The following is a 17,500-nucleotide window of genomic DNA, read 5'->3' as shown; positions in this document are numbered from 1 at the left end:
CCCTGGATCTCATTGAATGTTTTGGCCATTTGGAAACCCTGAGTGTGGACTGTATGCGTACAAAACAACCCTGCTTTCAGGCTTGGGCAGTGGCTATGGTAAAGAGGAAAGGAAGCCACTACAATCAAGTCAAAAGACTCCGTGAAGGATTACCATCAGAAGGAAATCTCCGGTTCGGACACACGCTGGATATTGTTCTATTAGTCATTGCATTTGGGCCACAAGGACAGCTCGCTTGGAAGGACTTGAACTCCTAGAATTCGCCAGCTGTGAGTAACCACTGCGAATGAATGAGCTGCCCTGTTCAATGCGATCGTTGATCATGCATATTATGGAAGCGCAAAATGTGTTTATAATTGGAACGTTTGATAAACTTGGGAATGTAATTCAAAACACAGCGCTGTGATAACAATTAAGAAGTTGAAGTTTGGGACACACTGAGATCCTATGCACAATGTAACCTAATCATGTGTCTAATATTTGGCCTCACATGGAAATGCAATGCATCAACAGAATGCAACTAAAGGATCTAAAGATACTGCGTGTTTAAACTTCCTTAAAGGGGACAAAACTTAGAATGGGATGAAATGTTTAAAACGCATCTAAAATGTCGAACTTGCACATGTTCAATTCAAAATGGGTCAATATGCTGAAATGGATGACCGTGTTTTAAAGCATTAAAAGGAGACCTAAAGGGGCATTGCGTTTAACAATCAAACCAACAACTGTGTCATTGTAAATTGAGTGAACTAAAAGTGAATGATGGCTGATGAAATCCCAAATAAGACCCCACTGGAGAGGGCAGAGGAGCATTTAAATTCACTCTATGCAGCCCAGAGAGGCAATCTTTGAGTGTGTACACGCAAAATGAATGAAATTCTTGTTGATGGAGGAAACGTTGAAACTGTGAATGAGGGTCTTGAAGCATTTAATGCTGTTCTCAATGACTTTAAGAATGCTCAGGAATCTGTGCTAGAGCTGGTCACAGAAGAGGAACAGGAAAATGAGAGCATTAACTATTATCAAACAAGAATGAGAACTTATGAACATTTCCTGAAAGAGGTGGAAATATGGAAAAAAAGCTGCAGTTGAGCCACAAACACTCATTGGACCACACGACAGCATTTCCAATGTGTCAAAAACATCAAGTAAAACAAAGTATTGTAAGGCTGCTTCCTCAGTGTCCTCTGCACACCTAAATGCTGAGGCAAAACGAGCGGCTCTACTAGCTCGCCAAGCATCATTACAGGACAAGCATGCATTGGAACTGGAGAAAGCTCAACTGAAGGTTAGGATGGAAAAAATGGTACTGGAGACGGACATAGCAGCATATAATGCCAGACTGAAGGTCCTGGAGAGTGTTGACTCAACTTCTCAATCCCATGCTGTGGCAGCCCACTTACTAAGCCAAGAAGATGGAATGAACTCTTATTTTGAGAACCAGGAACCTCTCTACTGTCATGCAAAGGCCGAAGGAAATTGCTGACCCTGTACTACAGCACAAACAGGCCACACTCCCTGTTAGGGAGATACCCATGTTTGACGGTGATCCTCTAACATTTAGGCCATTCGTGCATTTGAGCATGGTATAGAAGATAAGACAAGCAGTCACCAGGATAGGCTCTATTACCTGGAACAGTACAGCTTTGGTCAGCCCAAGGATCTGGTCCGTAGTTATCTGCACATGGAAGCCAGATGAGGCTATGCAGAGGCTAAGAGGTTGTTAAAGGAACACTTTGGCAATGAAATCAGTCACCACTGCTTACATGGGAAAAGTTTTGAACTGGACAAACAACAAGCCGGATGATGGAAAGGGACTGGGTGGCTACGCACTCTCTTATAGGTTGCTGTAACGCTATGCAAGATCCACAGAACATGGAAGAGCTTAATCTTCCCTCCAACATAAAGTTGATCATGTCAAATTCCCCTACAAACTAAGGGGGAAATGGAGGACTACAGCATGTGATATTTTAGAGAGAAGCCACCTGAGGGCCCAGGTCAGTGACCTGGTGACGTTCAAGGAAAAACGAGACAAAATATTGCAGAATCCACTGTATGGAGACCTTCAAGATCCCCTGTCCAACAAAAAGTTTAAAAAAAACAGCAGCTGACTTTAAACAGCAGTTCAAGTCCAAGATTAGGGGAAGCAGCTTTGCCACTGCAGTAGCTGTAGTGGCAGATTGTGACTCTGAAAAACCTCTAAAAGAACAAACATACAAAGTAAAGAGACCAGGCACCTACCCTTCTGATGCTCCCAGTATCTCATGTGTATTTTGTGCTGGTGAGCATTTATTGGTTGACTGCCAACAGGTGAAGGCACACGAATAGAAGGTTGAGTTTCTGAGATCAAAAGGCCTTTGTTTTGGCTGTTTGATGAGAGGACACTTAAGCAAAGAATGTAAAAGAAGGATGACCTGTCAGAGCTGTCAAAGAAAGCACCCCACAATCATGCACATTGAAGGAAGAGAGATTTAGATCCCAAAAGGCAGATATTAGGGTGTAGCAGTAAAGCGGAAGGAGACTGTCAGCAGTACTCTTGTTTCACTATAAGCTGGTGAAGATACCGGGGCCGGTACAGATTGTGCACTTGCGATTGTGCCAGTTCAAGTAAAGATGGCAAATGGAAGCAAGTCTGTGTTAACCTATGCGTTTCTCGATTCTGGTAGCTCAGCAACATTTTGTACGGAGAGACTCATGAGGCAGCGGAAAGCTAAAGGCAGTGAGACTGAAACTCTGCTACGCACAATGGGGCGGGAGAGTCCTACCAAGAGCTTTGAGATATCTGGATTCGAGTTTGGCAACGTGGAAGGTGACACATTTCTTGCATTACCTAAGGTCTACACCCAGAATAAGATCCCATTGACGAGAGAACATTCCCACTCAGAAAGATCTCAAAAGGTGGCCATACCTGAAAGAGGTTCAGTTGAAGGAGATTGATGCTGACGTCAAACTCCTGATTGGCGTAAATGCTCCAAAGGCAATGGAACCCTGGTAAATCATAAATAGCCAAGGCAATGCAGTGAAACGCAGTGAAAATCCTCTTTGGGTGGGTGATGAACGGTCCTCTTAACAATTGTACCATGGCAGAAGAATCTGGGTGTCCTACGGTGATGGCCAATCGTATCTCAATGGCTGACCTGGGGGTTCTTTTTGTAAATCAGAACAACCATGACTTCCCTGAGAGAGAGTTTGAAGAGAAAAGTGAGATGTCAGCTGAGGATCGTAAGCTCCATAACCCTCAAAGACCGTCACTACTACTTACCGTTGCCCTTTATCAATGTAGTCCTGCCAAACAATTATGACATGGCAGAGCAGCAGGCTCTAAATATTGTCAGGAAGTTCAAGAAGGATGAAGGTTACGCTGCAGAGTACAAAGGCTTCATGGAAGAGGTGATAACAAAAAGGTTACGCCGAGAAGGTACCTCAGAGAGAATGGCAAGGTATGGTACATACCACACCATGGCGTTCACCGTAAGCACAAAGGAACAATATGAGTGGTGTTTGACTGTTCACCATCCTATAAAAGCACATCTCTCAACAGTGAACTCCTTCAAAGCCCTGGCCTGGCAAAGACGCGTATAGGAGTCTCGCTAAGATTTCGGTAAGAGCACATTGCCATGATGGCAGACACCGAAGGAATATTCCTTCAAGTACGTGTTGCCAATGAAGATGGCTTAGACTTTCTGCGATTCCTATGGTGGCCGGATGTTGATACTAACAAAAGATTGGAGGAGTACAGAATGACGGTACATCTTTTCGTGCTATATCCTCTCTAAGTTGTGCAACATTTGCACTGCGAAAGACAACTGTGAGAGGTACGATGAAGAGGTGATTCAAACAGTCAAGTCCAACTTCTATGTTGATGACGACCTCAAGTCAGTGGCCACAGAAGAACAAGCCATAGCTCTCACAAAAAACCTCAGGGATGTGTGCTCTCAGGGTGGATTCAAATTGACCAAGTGGGTCAGCAACAGCCGCACTGTGCTGGATTCTATCCCTGATGAACACAAAGCCAGGCAGATAAAAGAACTGGACCTGGACAGAGAAAAGCTGCCTGTTGAAAGAGCACTTGGAATCCGACAGAACATTGAAAGTGATGCGTTTACCTTCCGAGTCACTGTCAAGAACAGACCCCTTATAAGAAGAGGTATTCTCTCAAATGTCAGCTCTGTTTATTATCCATTAGGTTTCTTTGCCCCATTCGTATTGAAGGCAAAGCAAATTCTCCAAGCGCTCTGCAAGCTAAAGTGTGGCTGGGACGAAGTCATCCCAGAAGAACACTCTATTTCATGGAAGAGATGGCTCTCAGAGCTGGACCAGCTGTCCAGATTGACAGATGTATGATGCTTGAGAACTTTGGTCAAGTCAAGACCGCACAGCTGCATCACTTCGGTGACGCAAGTGAACAAGGTTATGGCAGGTTCACAAACGGTATGGAAAAGGTCCATATCGCATTCATACTGGGGGAATCAAGGGTGACTCCACTCAAGCAGGTGAAGATCCCCAGACTGGAACTTGCCGCAGCAACATTGGCAGTGCGAGTGGACAGGATGTTAAGGTTGGAGCTCCAGATTGAACTTGAGGAGTCAACTTTCTGGACAGACATCCAGTCTGTGCTAAAATACATCTGCAACGATACCAAGAGATTCCATACCTTCGTAGCTAATAGGGTTGCTATGATCCGTGACCAATCAAAAGCAAAACAGTGGAGGATTTTGAATTCCAAACACAACCCAGCCTATGATGCCTCAAGAGGATTACATGTTGAAACTTTCCTGAACTCAAAGAGATGGCACAAAGGACCAGAGTTCCCGGAGAAAGCAGAAACACAGTGGCCAAAAGTCCCAGAGGAGCTTGGCTCCATCCCTCCGGATGATCCAGAGGTGAGAAACGACGTCATCGTAAACAGTACAAGTGTGGAAGAAAAGAGTCCGACCAGCAAACTGATTGAGTACTATTCCACATGGAACAGCTTGAAGAAAGCAGTTGCCTGGATGCTGAAACTGAAGAGACTGCTTCTACAGTTAAGCCAGAAAAGGAAAGTTCTCACACAAACTGATCCAGGATCAGATCAGAGTCTAAAAAACTCACTGAAGGAACAACTTGACAAGTTCAAACTGACGTTTGGAAAAGAAAGTCTGTCTGTGTATGACCTAGATGAAGCAGAAAAGGTAATCATTCCATTTGAGCAATGACAGCACTTTAAACAAGAAATTGCATTAGTTGTGAAAGTAAAACAAATGTGCCAAGAGAAGCGGCTCAATCTGTAAACTTGATCCAATTGTTGACAATGGCATTCTGAGAGTGGGATGAAGATTAAGCAAACGGAACTAAAGAATCCTATGATCCTGCCCAAAGACTCCTACATCTCCAGACTGATCTTACTCCACATCCATGAGCAGGTTGGCCACTCTGGGAGAGGTCACATGCTTTCTAGACTTTGCCAGCGACATTGGAAACCCTGTGCCAACTCCTTAGCAAGGAAGATCCTTACGAGCTGTGTCTTCTGCAGGCGGATGCAAGCTAGAGCTGGAGAACAGAAGATGGCCGACCTTCCACAAGATCGGGTGTCACCTGATTTGCCGCCTTTCACCCATGTGGGCATAGATTACTTCGGCCCCATAGAGGTGAAGCGAGGCCGTGTTCATATGAAGCAGTGTGATGTGATCTTTACTTGCCTTGTGAGTCAAGCTGTCCATCTAGAAGTTGCTAGTTATCTGGATACTGATTCCTGCATCAATGCCCTGCGCAGGTTCATCTGTCGAAGGGGCCCAGTAACAAGTATCAGAACAGACAATGGCACCAACTTTTTTGGAACACAGAGAGCTAGGAGAAGCTCTGAAAGAGCTGGATCACAACAAGATTCAAAATGAATTACTGAAGGAAGGAGTGACATGGTCATTCAACCCTCCCTCTGGAGCCCACCATGGGGGGTATGGGAGAGGTTGATCCGACTGGTGAAAAAGATCCTCTATTCAGTCCTTAAAGAGCAAGTACTGGATGATAAGGCTTTGCAGACAGCCTTGTGTGAAGTTGAGGCGATTATGAATGACAGACCAATCACAACTGTAACAAATGACCCTAATGATCTAAAACCCCTGACTCCGAACCATCTGCTTCATCTGAAAGCAAAGCCAGTCCTGCCACCAGGACTATTCCAGAGATGCGACCTATAATCACGAAGGAGATGGAAGCAAGTACAGAATATCACTGACCTCTTCTGGAAGAGATGCATCAGGGAGTATCTTCCACTTATGCAGGACCGGAACAAGTGGAACAAAACTAAGATAAACTTCAGTCCTGGTGACCTTGTGGTCATTGTCGATGACACCGCCCTAAGGAACTCTTGGCTAATGGAGCGTGTGGTGGAGGCTTTGTCAGGGGCCAATGGTCTTGTCCGGAGAGTCATGGTTAAGACCAAGACCAATATCTTACAGAGACCTATCAATAAACTCTGTCTGCTCCTTGAGGTGGCTGAGTGAGACACACACACACACACACACACACACTTCTCCATCTTTGAATCACGTGCACCTCTGACTCTTCGATGTCGCACTCTTACATTCTTTGACGTCAAACTTTTGACATTTTTTGGAAGTTGAACACTTGCTGAACACTTCAATTCAGACTGAGATCTACGGACTCTTTTCCTATATGGGACCTTGTATATAGCTATAAACTGTAATAGTGCTCTGGTATAGAATGTTTTGTGTATTGGCTCTAGGTTTGAATATTAAGTAATTGTTGTGCATTCAGTGCACTTAACAATTAGGGGCCGGTATGATATATGTCCAAATCGGCTCTTTGTATAAAAGACAGAACATACAGAGCTCCATGTACGTTTGTGTAAATATATTACATTTTAATATATATGATTATTTAAAATCATATTTATGATTTATATTCACCTGATTGAGATGTATTTATTTGTTGTTAGTGTAACTTAGTTTTTGCCCATTCATTGTACTGTGGTAAGTGTGTTAGGATAAAGGCAGGAAGTTGGGCCTTCGGGGGGATGAGTCCTAGCTAGACGCGGGAGCAGTATAGTTTTTTCACCATACAGACATACAAAAAGGTCATATGTATTTTCCATGTCAAGTAATCTGTGCTTTAAGTTGATTGGAGAATTTTTAAAATGTAGATATAAGAAGAATACACCTTTTGGTTGCACCATATCCCTGGATCTCATTGAATGTTTGGCCGTTTGGAAACCCCGAGTGTGAACTGTAGGCGTACCAAACAACCCCGCTTTCAAGCTAGGGCAGTGGCTATGGTAAAGAGGAAAGGAAGCCACTATAATCTGTATAAATCATTTTTAAAAATGCCAAATAAAAAAAAAACGTTTAAAATAAAAAATACAACTAGTTGAATATTGGAATGTATTTGGAAATAGACTTGGAAAGTCTAATAGACTTGGAAAGGCATGTATTGGAAAATACTCAAATACACAGACAAGTGTATTTTCAAATACAAATATTTAAATACCCAGGTCTGGTCCTAGCCTCGCATGCCACCCTGATCTGTCAAGCTTACATGACTGGTTCGCTGCACGGATAGCGAACCATTCATGTAAGCTCGAGAGAGGTGACACGTGAGGCTAGTTTGTTGCTATGGGTATCTGAAATAATGTATTTGGAAATAAGTATTTTTTGAAAATAGTTTCGGCTTTTTATAGGAAGTTATTTGGAAATACTTTCAAATACTTCAAATCAAAGTTTCTGATTTGTCCACATTATTTGCACTAAATGTAAATTGCTCTGGATGAGACCCACTGGGAACAAACTGGTTGAATCAATGTGGTTTCAACGTAATTTGCCATTGTATTGTGACGTGGAATCTACCTGAAAAATACACTGGATTGGATACATTGGATTTTTTTAAAGTATTGTTTTGAGGGTGAAATTTCAACCACAGGATAATGTCATCATTGTAACCCATTTTCAACAAGGTTTCTCTATGTTGAATTTGTACCATAGAAACAACGTCAGATCTTCAGCGTTATATCCACTATCAGAAAAAAACTATAGGCTGTGCAGCACCTCCTACTGGAGAGTTGATCTATCTACAGTTATTCTTTAGGTCTCCCATTCACGTCTCCAACTAAACCAAAAATAAAAGTTAAAAGAATAGGATTAAGCCAGTGAGTCAGATGAAACTATCCAAGAATTAGACATCCTTTAAATGTTATTTGGTTGCGTTTTCAACCAAACACAATTCAATAATACTTTTGTAATACAATAAATAGCCTAAAGTTAAGGCTCTTACAAACTAATATAACACTATTTATTGAACTTTAAAATTAGTAACATTTCTCACCAGCCGTGATTTTGGGCATCTCCATATTAAGACATGTGACTGTTCCTAGTGCAAAAACAATGTCTTATCCCGGGGCTTGGGCAAATGACATTACTAAGTTGCTCCCGAATGTACTACGTCAGGACATGGAAATCGATTCTATCGTAGTCCATGTGGGTTTTAATGACATTATGAAGGCAGCTCTGAACAGTTGAAACTGGATTTTAAAGAGCTGATTGATTGATTCCCTGCTAGACACTAATAAAAAGACCCATCATATCTGGCCCTGTGCCCTCTCTGAATCGTGGCATTGAGCGCTTTAGCAGGACTCTCTCTCTTCACAACTTGCTAAGTGATTATTGCAGTTCAATGGGTGTAACTTTTGTTGACAATTCCGACACCTTTTGGAAACAAATCACGTTTTATAAGGAGGATGTGTTCCACCCAAATCCTTCCGGTTCCTGGATCATTTCACAGCATTATAAGGCTACGTTATGACAATGACTTATCAATGACCCAAGCCCAGCACAGCTAATCCCTACTATTGTGACGCAGAGTTGTCATAATGCTTAGGCAAATGTACATTATACCAGGGGTGTTGGTAGACACAATGTAAGTAACCTAATTTATGTCCCTCTAACTACCCTGAATGCCTCTGCTGATCCTACCGCTATTGTATGCAGTAATCACGTGCCTACGGACCAGCGTTAGGCTGTTAGCACTGAGGTGGTGTGCCCAAGCAGGGAGTCCACTGTGTGCAACTCACCCTGCACTAACATAAATAACATGAGCATGTCTACTTCTGCTAAGCTTCCCAGTAAATCAATGAAATCAAGCAAGCATCCCAGAAAAGTGCTAAAAATAGCCCACAGTAAAATATGTAGCTTAAGAAACAAGGTTCATGAAATGAATAACAAATAAGTCTAGCTGAACAGCCGATTGGCAATTGTACTGCAAATTGAAAAATCATGTGACTAAACTGAATAAAAAGAACAAACTATACTATGAAACAAAGATAAATTATTTGAAGAATTGCAATAAAAAAAAGCTCTAGAGCACCTTAAATTACATTTTGTGCAAAAAGGCAAACTCAGCACCACCATTCACTGACTCAGATGGCTCATGATCACAAAACCCACTGATATTGCCAATTACTCTAATGATTTTTTTAATTGGCAAGAACTTAGGCATGACATGCCAGCAACAAACACTGACACTGCACATCCAAGTATAACTTATCAAATAATGAAAGACAAGCACTGTAATTTCTAATTCTGTAAAGAGAGTGTGGAAGAGGTGAAATAATTATTGTTGTCGATCAACAATAACAAGCCACCAGGGTCTGACAACTTGGCTGAGAATATTACTGAGAATAATAGCGGACGATATTGCCACTCCTATTTGCCATATCTTCAATTTAAGCCTACTAGAAAGTGTGTGCCCTCAAGCCTGGAGGGAAGCAAAAGTCATTCCGCTACCTAAAGAATAGTAAAGCCCCCTTTACTGGCTCAAATAGCCGACCAATCAGCCTGTTACCAACCCTTAGTAAACCGTTTGGAGTAACCCTAGATTGTAAACTGTCATGGTCAAAACATGTCGATACAACATTAGCTAAGATGGGGAGAAGACTGTCCATAATAAAATGCTGCTCTGCCTTCTCAACAGCACTATCAACAAGTCTGGTCCTACAGGCCCTAGTTTTGTCAAACCTGGACTACTGTTCAGTCGAGTGGTCAGGTGCTACAAAGAGAAAAGTACAATTGGCTGAGAAAAGGGCAGCACAGCTGGCTCTTAAATGTAAACGGAGAGCTAACATTAATGACATGCATGTCAATCTCTCATGGCTCAAAGTGGAGAAGAGATTGACTTCATCACTACTTGTTTTTATAAGAAGTGTTGACAAGCTGAATGCACCGAGCTGTCTGTTTAAACTACTAGCACACAGCTCAGACACCCCATGCATAGCCCACAAGATATGCCACCAGAGGTCTCTTCACAATCCCCAAGTCCAGACCAGACTATTGGAGGCACACAGTACTACATAGAGTCATGGCTACATGGAACTCTATCCCACATCAGGTAACTGATGCAAGCAGTAGAATCAGATTAGGTAAAAACAGATAAAAAGACACCTTATGGAACAGCGGGAACTGTGAAGACACACACACACACACACACACACACACACGGGTACAGACACACACATACGCAGACTGTCGCTAGCACACCCAATCTACATACACATACATTGTAATATTGTTGTATAGTGGTATCACTCATTTTGTATTGTAGATATGTAGTGGTGTAACAATATTACACGATACACTGTTTTATCTTTAGTTTTATGTGTGATCCAAGTGCCTTAATGTGTTTGGAACCCAGCAAGAGTAGCTGTTGCCACGGCAGCATCTAATTGGGATTCTTAATAAATACAAATACATCCATGGCCACATTTTGATGTTAGCCTGATGTAACTATAAATTTATTTTTATGTAATCATAGAAAGTGTGCATGTTCAAAATAGCATGCATAGATCGCAGGTCTGCGGAGATCTTCACAATTGCCATAGAAGTGTGCGCACACTCTCGAACAGCATTGATCCTTGCACTGTACGTTGAATGAATGTAATCTCAACTGCAATCCGGTTCATTTGGTTGTGCTATTAGATGCAGCAGAGTGATAACACATTAAGTTGTTGCATAAATATTTGACATTGTAGTCCCATTGGAATTTGGTTGTATATTTAGATGGTTGAAAGCATCGTGGTAACCCATTAGGATTTCAACAAGCTTCTGTCTTTTTGAGTGGGTGAATAGAAAGGTTGAAATCTCATTGATCAACGTTACAACCAAATATGAACAAAAATGTCCACGTTGAAATGACGTGGTGTGCCCAGTGGGGAGTGTCTTCTAAATGACTAAAATTGTCAATGTTAAAAAAAAATAATACTCAAATGAACAAAACATTTGTATTTAAATAACAATTCCTTAAATATGCATGTATTTGAACCCAGGTCTGTTCCTTTCCTCATCTTCTCTTTGAAAACGTGACATAGGTGGGGGAAAGCTACATGTTAGGAAGCCTACTAGGGAGTCTGCTTTCACTTGTCCAGTGGTTTGACATTGACAGCAGTGCAGAGGGAGAAAAGGAGCCGAGGAGATGAAGCCACTTTAAACTACTGAGATGCCCAAAGTACTTCCGTCTATGACATGGTGCTGGCAAGAGTGAAGGACAGAGAAGTGTTGAACGTGAGAAAAACAATGTCATGGACAGAAAAGTGGGAAAAAAGTGTTTCCAGGAATCTGCCTGAAGATTGAAAGTTTTGTGCTGAGAGAAACAGTAAAGACCAGGCACAAAGGACAAATAGATAAGAAGTTGTTGTTTTTTTAAGAAGAAAAAAAAGATCCCGGGAGCCAAAAGAGAGTTCCTTGGTTACAGTATCTGAGCCTGAAGACATGCATGGAGGGACAGGGAGCCTGGGAAAGATAGAAAGAGAGAAATATGGAGAGAAATGAGTGTTAGTAAGTAATGGTGGCATGCTGTGCTGGGCTGGAAGCTGAGAGGGCAGCAGAGACCGAGAGTACCACAGGAATAGTAATGTCTTGGCTTTGCTGAGGTCTGATTTCTGCTGGGCCCCAGTTACCGCTGAATATTTTATATGATACCGCAAGGTTAGCAAAAAGACACACAAACACACACACACACAAAGTTAGCATGAAACAGGTCCTCAAGGTCTACACTGCAGAGTCAGTCTCTTCCAGCCATACAAATGATTACTTCAGCCAAAGGAAACCAGGTGTGTGTCGGCCTAGTATGTGACCAATAAGGGACAGTAATGTATCAATAAGTACCAATTATATACAGCTTATGAACACAGTCCACATTGCAGCTCTCCAGTCTTTCACATGGACATACTGAATAGGACCAACATAAGGTGGCTCTCCATCCTACTGTCTGTTGTCCTCGTTTCTCCCTGTGTTTAGTCTCTAATTTGGCACACACACACACACACACACACAGGAGATAAGTACTTTACACCAGTGTGATTTGGTTAAGTAAAAATACTTGAAAGTACTATTACTAGTTTTTTTTGGTATCTTTACTATTTATATTTTTTACTTTACTACATTCCTAAAGAAAAGTATGTACTTTTTACTCCATACATTTTCCCCGACACCCAAAAGTACTCGTTACATTTTGAATGCTTAGCAGGACAGAAAAATATTTTAATTCACACATTTATCAAGAGAACATCTCTGGTCATCCCTACTGCCTCTGAACTGGCAGACTCACTAAAGACATGCTTAGTTTCTAAATTATGTCTGAGTGTTGTAGCATCCCCTGGCTATCTGTAAATACATTTAAAAAAAACAAGAAAACGGTTCCGTCTGGTTTTCTTAATATAAGGAATTTGAAATTATTTAAACTTTTACTTTTGATACTTAAGTATATTTGAGTAATTACATTTACCTTTGGTACTTAAGTGTATTTAAAACCATTTTTTTAAAACTTTTTCTCAAGTAGGATTTTATTGGGTGACTTTCACTTAAGTCATTTTCTATTAAGGCATCTTTACTTTTACTCAAGTATGACAAATCGGGTACCTTTTCCACCACTGCAAAATCAGCAGTGTAACATTGTCATGGAAACACTGGCTGGATCATTTGGACTTTTCTTTCTCCATTTCCCTCCATCTCAATCTCTGCCTCTCTCTTTCTCTTTTTGACCCTTTCCATCAGTCTCTGCCCGTTCCTCTGTAAGTCTCCCTCTTCCGTGCCCCCTTTCTCTGTCTGCTTCCCCCAATCACCTTCCCTCTCTCTGTCTTTTATTCTCATTCCAAACAAATGACGGCAGCCACTGCCACGCTGCTGCTGATGTCACTGGTTACCATGGCTACCAACCGCTCAGCTGTGACGCTGCCCCAGAGGAGAGATGTGTTTGTGGGTAAGGTTTACAACGTTTACATTAACATTAAAACAGGCAGCACATGGAGCTCCATCAAGTGTTGGTCTGTATTCCGTCAGGGGTCACCAGGTGACCTAATCACCCATAATCCTCTAGGATAATGTCCTGAAGTCACATCACTGGTTGGCTGCGACTGTCCTAGGAAAGATCTGCTCTTCAAAAGTAGCTACTGTACCGTGGGTTCGTATCCACAAAACCAACTAATATTTTCCTCCTCTAGAGAGAGAACAGAGACTGTGCGCAAAACATTGGAGACAAGCATATGGAGAGCCAGCTGGCCTTTGAAAGCTCCCATTAAATTGGTGACCTGAACCATGAACACAACCAGACACCATGTTACACACACAAACACACTCACACATGTGCAAGCAAGAACACACACAGCTCACATCACCTGATCTAGAGTCAGTAAGGCTTCTGGGTCACAGCAACAATCTGATGACTCTCTGACCTAGACCACTGTTTTAGGATGATGGTATATTCCGTAAATGCTTCGTGAACATGTTGTATTCTGCCTCTATTGTATCCTGATTGATGCATGTTAGCCATGCAATACTATGCTACATGATACAGTTGAAGTCGGAAGTTTACATACACTTAGGTAAACATTTTTTGATAACAAAACTATAGTTTTGACAAGTCGGTTAGGACATCTACTTTGTGCATGACACAAGTAATCTTTCCAACAATTGTTTACAGACAGATTATTTCACTTATAATCCACTGTATCACAATTCCAGTGGGTCAGAAGTTTACATACACTAAGTTGACTGTGCCTTTAAACAGCTTGGAAAATTCCAGAAAATGATGTGATGGCTTTAGATGCTTACTGATAGGCTAATTGACATAATTTGAGTCAATTGGAGGTGTACTTGTGGATGTATTTCAAGGCCTACCTTCAAACTCAGTGCCTCTTTGCTTGACATCATGGGAAAATCAAATAAAATCAGCCAAGACCTCAGGGGAAAAAAAAGGGAAGCATGGAGGTGGCAACATCATGTTGTGGGGGTGCTTTGCTGCAGGAGGGACTGGTGCACTTCACAAAATAGATGGCATCATGAGGTAGTACAATTATGTGGATATATTGAAGCATCAGTCAGGAAGTTAAAGCTTGGTCGCAAATGGGTCTTCCAAATGAACAATGATCCTAAACAAATTTCCAAAGTTGTGACAAAAGGGCTTAAGGACAACAACGTCAAGGTATTGGAGTGGCCATCACAACGCCCTGACCTCAATCCCATAGAAAATTTGTGGGCAGAACTGAAAAAGCGTGTGCGAGCAAGGAGGCCTACAAACCTGACTCAGTTACACCAGCTCTGTCAGGAGGAATGGGCCAAAATTCACCCAACTTATTGAGGGAAGCTTGTGGAAGGCTACCCAAAACATTTGACCCAAGTTAAACAATTTAAAGGCAATGCTACCAAATACTGATTGAGTGTATGTAAACTTCTGACCCACTGGGAATGTGATGAAAAAAATAAAAGCCTAAATAAATCACTCTACTATTATTCTGACATTTCACGTTCTTAAAATAAAGTGGTGATCCTAACTGACCTAAGAAAGATAATTTTTAGTTGGATTTAATGTCAGGAATTGTGAAAAATTAAGTTTAAATGTATTTGGCTAAGGTGTATGTAAACTTCCGACTTCAACTGTATATGTATTCTGTGTGCTGTATTTTCTATGCTAGCCAGTAACCACCCACCTGGATCATGTAGAGCTGGGCGATGCGGTACTCCTCCACGCTCATGGGCATGGGGATCCGGTACTCCTTGATCAACATGGTGGCTGGTGGGTGGGGGTAACAGGGGGCTGGGGGGGGGCAGAGAGTCGTCTCAACGAGCCGCTCTACCCAAGCAGCAGCAGCATCAAACAGCCACGATGGAAAGCATCATTTTTCAGACCTGTAGGAGGAGGGAAAAGAGTTACACTGGGTGAGAGGAAACCTTGTAGTATTTGATTTGGTCAAGTCTATGTGGTGAGAACTATGAGTAGTCTCAGATGTCTGTGTGATGACACACACACACACGCAAGGGTAAGAAGAGAATACTTGACACTGAATAACAATCACATATAAATCCTTAATCCAATCAAGACAACACTTCCTCTCCACATCTTGTGTGTGTATATGTCCTCAGTCACCATTCAGCCCTGAATCAGATATATCAAAACATTTACCTACTAATCAAATATTGATCTTTTTTACAAGTCCACATTATATCCAATGTTCTAGCCACTTCCCAGTAACGTCCATACTAAATGCCAAAAGTTATTCCTGAAAGTCAATGTCCCTATTCACTGTAGAGGTGCAGTAACAGCAGTCTGCTAACGATGCAATTCCACAATCGGCAAGGCCCAGGCATCAAGCATCAGCATCCAATCAGTGTCCAAGTAATGACAAAACAAAATATAAACAACGTTTCCTTCAGTAGAGGTCTGCCCAAGCCTCCCAAGAGACAAGGCAGCATGGCAACACACACAGACAGACAGGAACGAGTTAAGGGAGTCACATGACTGAGGTGGCTTAGTGTAAGGCAGATTAAAAACACAGCACCGCACTTCGTTACACAACTCTGTCTAATAGCAGAGGAGAGAGAGAATGGAGGGAGGGAGGGGAAAAAGGTAGAGTGAGAAAGAGAGGGGGGGTTGAGTGAGGAAAGTAGAGATGGGAGAGAGGGGTTGGAAGGCTGCTCGAGGGGTAGAGCATGTGTGGGAGGGAGAGAGAGAGAGAGAGAGGGAGGGGGGCATAATCACTCCAGCCCAACAGATTAATAGATTGATAGAGACAGAGGCTAGTGGAGTGTCACAGGGAAGCCAGAGGGGACGCAGAGGCAGAGAGGCAGAGAGAGAGAGAGGCAGAGGCAGAGAGAGGCAGAGAGGCAGAGAGAGGCAGAGAGAGGCAGAGAGAGGCAGAGAGGCAGAGAGAGAGAGAGGCAAGCCAGAGGGGACGCAGAGGCAGAGAGGCAGAGAGAGAGAGAGAGAGAGGCAAAGCCAGAGGGGACGCAGAGGCAGAGAGGCAGAGAGAGAGAGAGAGGCAGAGAGAGAGAGCTAGAGAGAGAGAGGCAAGCCAGAGGGGACGCAGAGGCAGAGAGAGAGAGAGAGAGAGAGAGGCAGAGAGAGAGGCAGAGAGAGAGAGAGGCAGAGAGAGGCATAGAGAGAGAGGCAGAGGCAGAGAGAGGAGAGAGAGAGGCAGAGAGAGAGAGAGAGAGAGAGGCAAGCCAGAGGGGACGCAGAGGCAGAGAGGCAGAGAGAGAGAGAGAGAGGCAGAGAGGCAGAGAGAGAGAGGCAGAGAGGCAGAGAGGCAGAGAGAGAGAGGCAGAGAGGCAGAGAGAGGCAGAGAGAGGCAGAGAGAGGCAGAGAGAGGCAGAGAGAGGCAGAGAGAGGGAGAGAGGCAGAGAGAGAGGCAGAGAGAGAGAGAGAGGCAGAGAGAGAGAGAGAGGCAGAGAGAGAGAGAGAGGCAGAGAGAGAGAGAGAGAGAGAGAGAGAGAGGCAGAGAGAGAGAGAGAGGCAGAGAGAGAGAGAGAGGCAGAGAGAGAGAGAGAGAGGCAGAGAGAGAGGCAGAGAGAGAGGCAGAGAGAGAGGCAGAGAGAGAGGCAGAGAGAGAGAGAGAGGCAGAGAGAGAGAGTGAGAGAGAGAGAGAGAGAGGGAGGGGGGCATAATCACTCCAGCCCAACAGATTAATAGATTGATAGAGACAGAGGCTAGTGGAGTGTCACAGGGAAGCCAGAGGGGACGCAGAGGCAGAGAGGCAGAGAGAGAGAGAGAGGCAGAGAGGCAGAGAGCGGCAGAGAGGCAGAGAGAGAGAGGCAGAGAGAGAGAGGCAGAGAGAGAGAGAGAGAGGCAGAGAGAGAGAGAGAGGCAAGCCAGAGGGGACGCAGAGGCAGAGAGGCAGAGAGAGAGAGAGAGGCAGAGAGAGAGAGCTAGAGAGAGAGGCAAGCCAGAGGGGACGCAGAGGCAGAGAGAGAGAGAGAGAGAGGCAGAGAGAGGCAGAGAGAGAGGCAGAGAGAGAGAGGCAGAGAGCGGCATAGAGAGAGAGGGGCAGAGGCAGAGGCAGAGAGAGAGGCAGAGAGAGAGAGAGGCAGAGGCAGAGGCAGAGAGAGAGAGAGAGGCAGAGAGAGAGAGAGAGAGAGAGAGCAGAGAGAGAGAGAGAGGCAAGCCAGAGGGGACGCAGAGGCAGAGAGAGAGGCAGAGAGGCAGAGAGAGAGAGAGAGAGAGGCAGAGAGGCAGAGAGAGGCAGAGA

The 17,500-nt window shown here is 43.4% G+C and overlaps 1 protein-coding gene across 1 annotated transcript in view; it reads right to left on the bottom strand.

Annotated features, from left to right (window-relative positions):
* The window catches only part of LOC139408849 (membrane-associated phosphatidylinositol transfer protein 2-like), a 92,283-nt gene that overhangs the window by 33,653 nt on the left and 41,130 nt on the right, over window positions 1–17,500 (bottom strand). The window contains exon 2 of the mRNA XM_071153234.1: window positions 14,966–15,164. Within this exon, the coding sequence (XP_071009335.1) occupies window positions 14,966–15,043 (78 nt within the window). The 5' untranslated portion in view covers window positions 15,044–15,164. The remainder of the gene's footprint in view (window positions 1–14,965; window positions 15,165–17,500) is intronic.

Source organism: Oncorhynchus clarkii, chromosome 5, assembly GCF_045791955.1.
Source record: "Oncorhynchus clarkii lewisi isolate Uvic-CL-2024 chromosome 5, UVic_Ocla_1.0, whole genome shotgun sequence".
NCBI classification, from domain to species: Eukaryota; Metazoa; Chordata; class Actinopteri; order Salmoniformes; family Salmonidae; genus Oncorhynchus; species Oncorhynchus clarkii.
The sequence above is the reverse complement of the archived record's forward strand: the minus strand, read 5'-3'. Positions and strand labels throughout refer to the sequence as shown.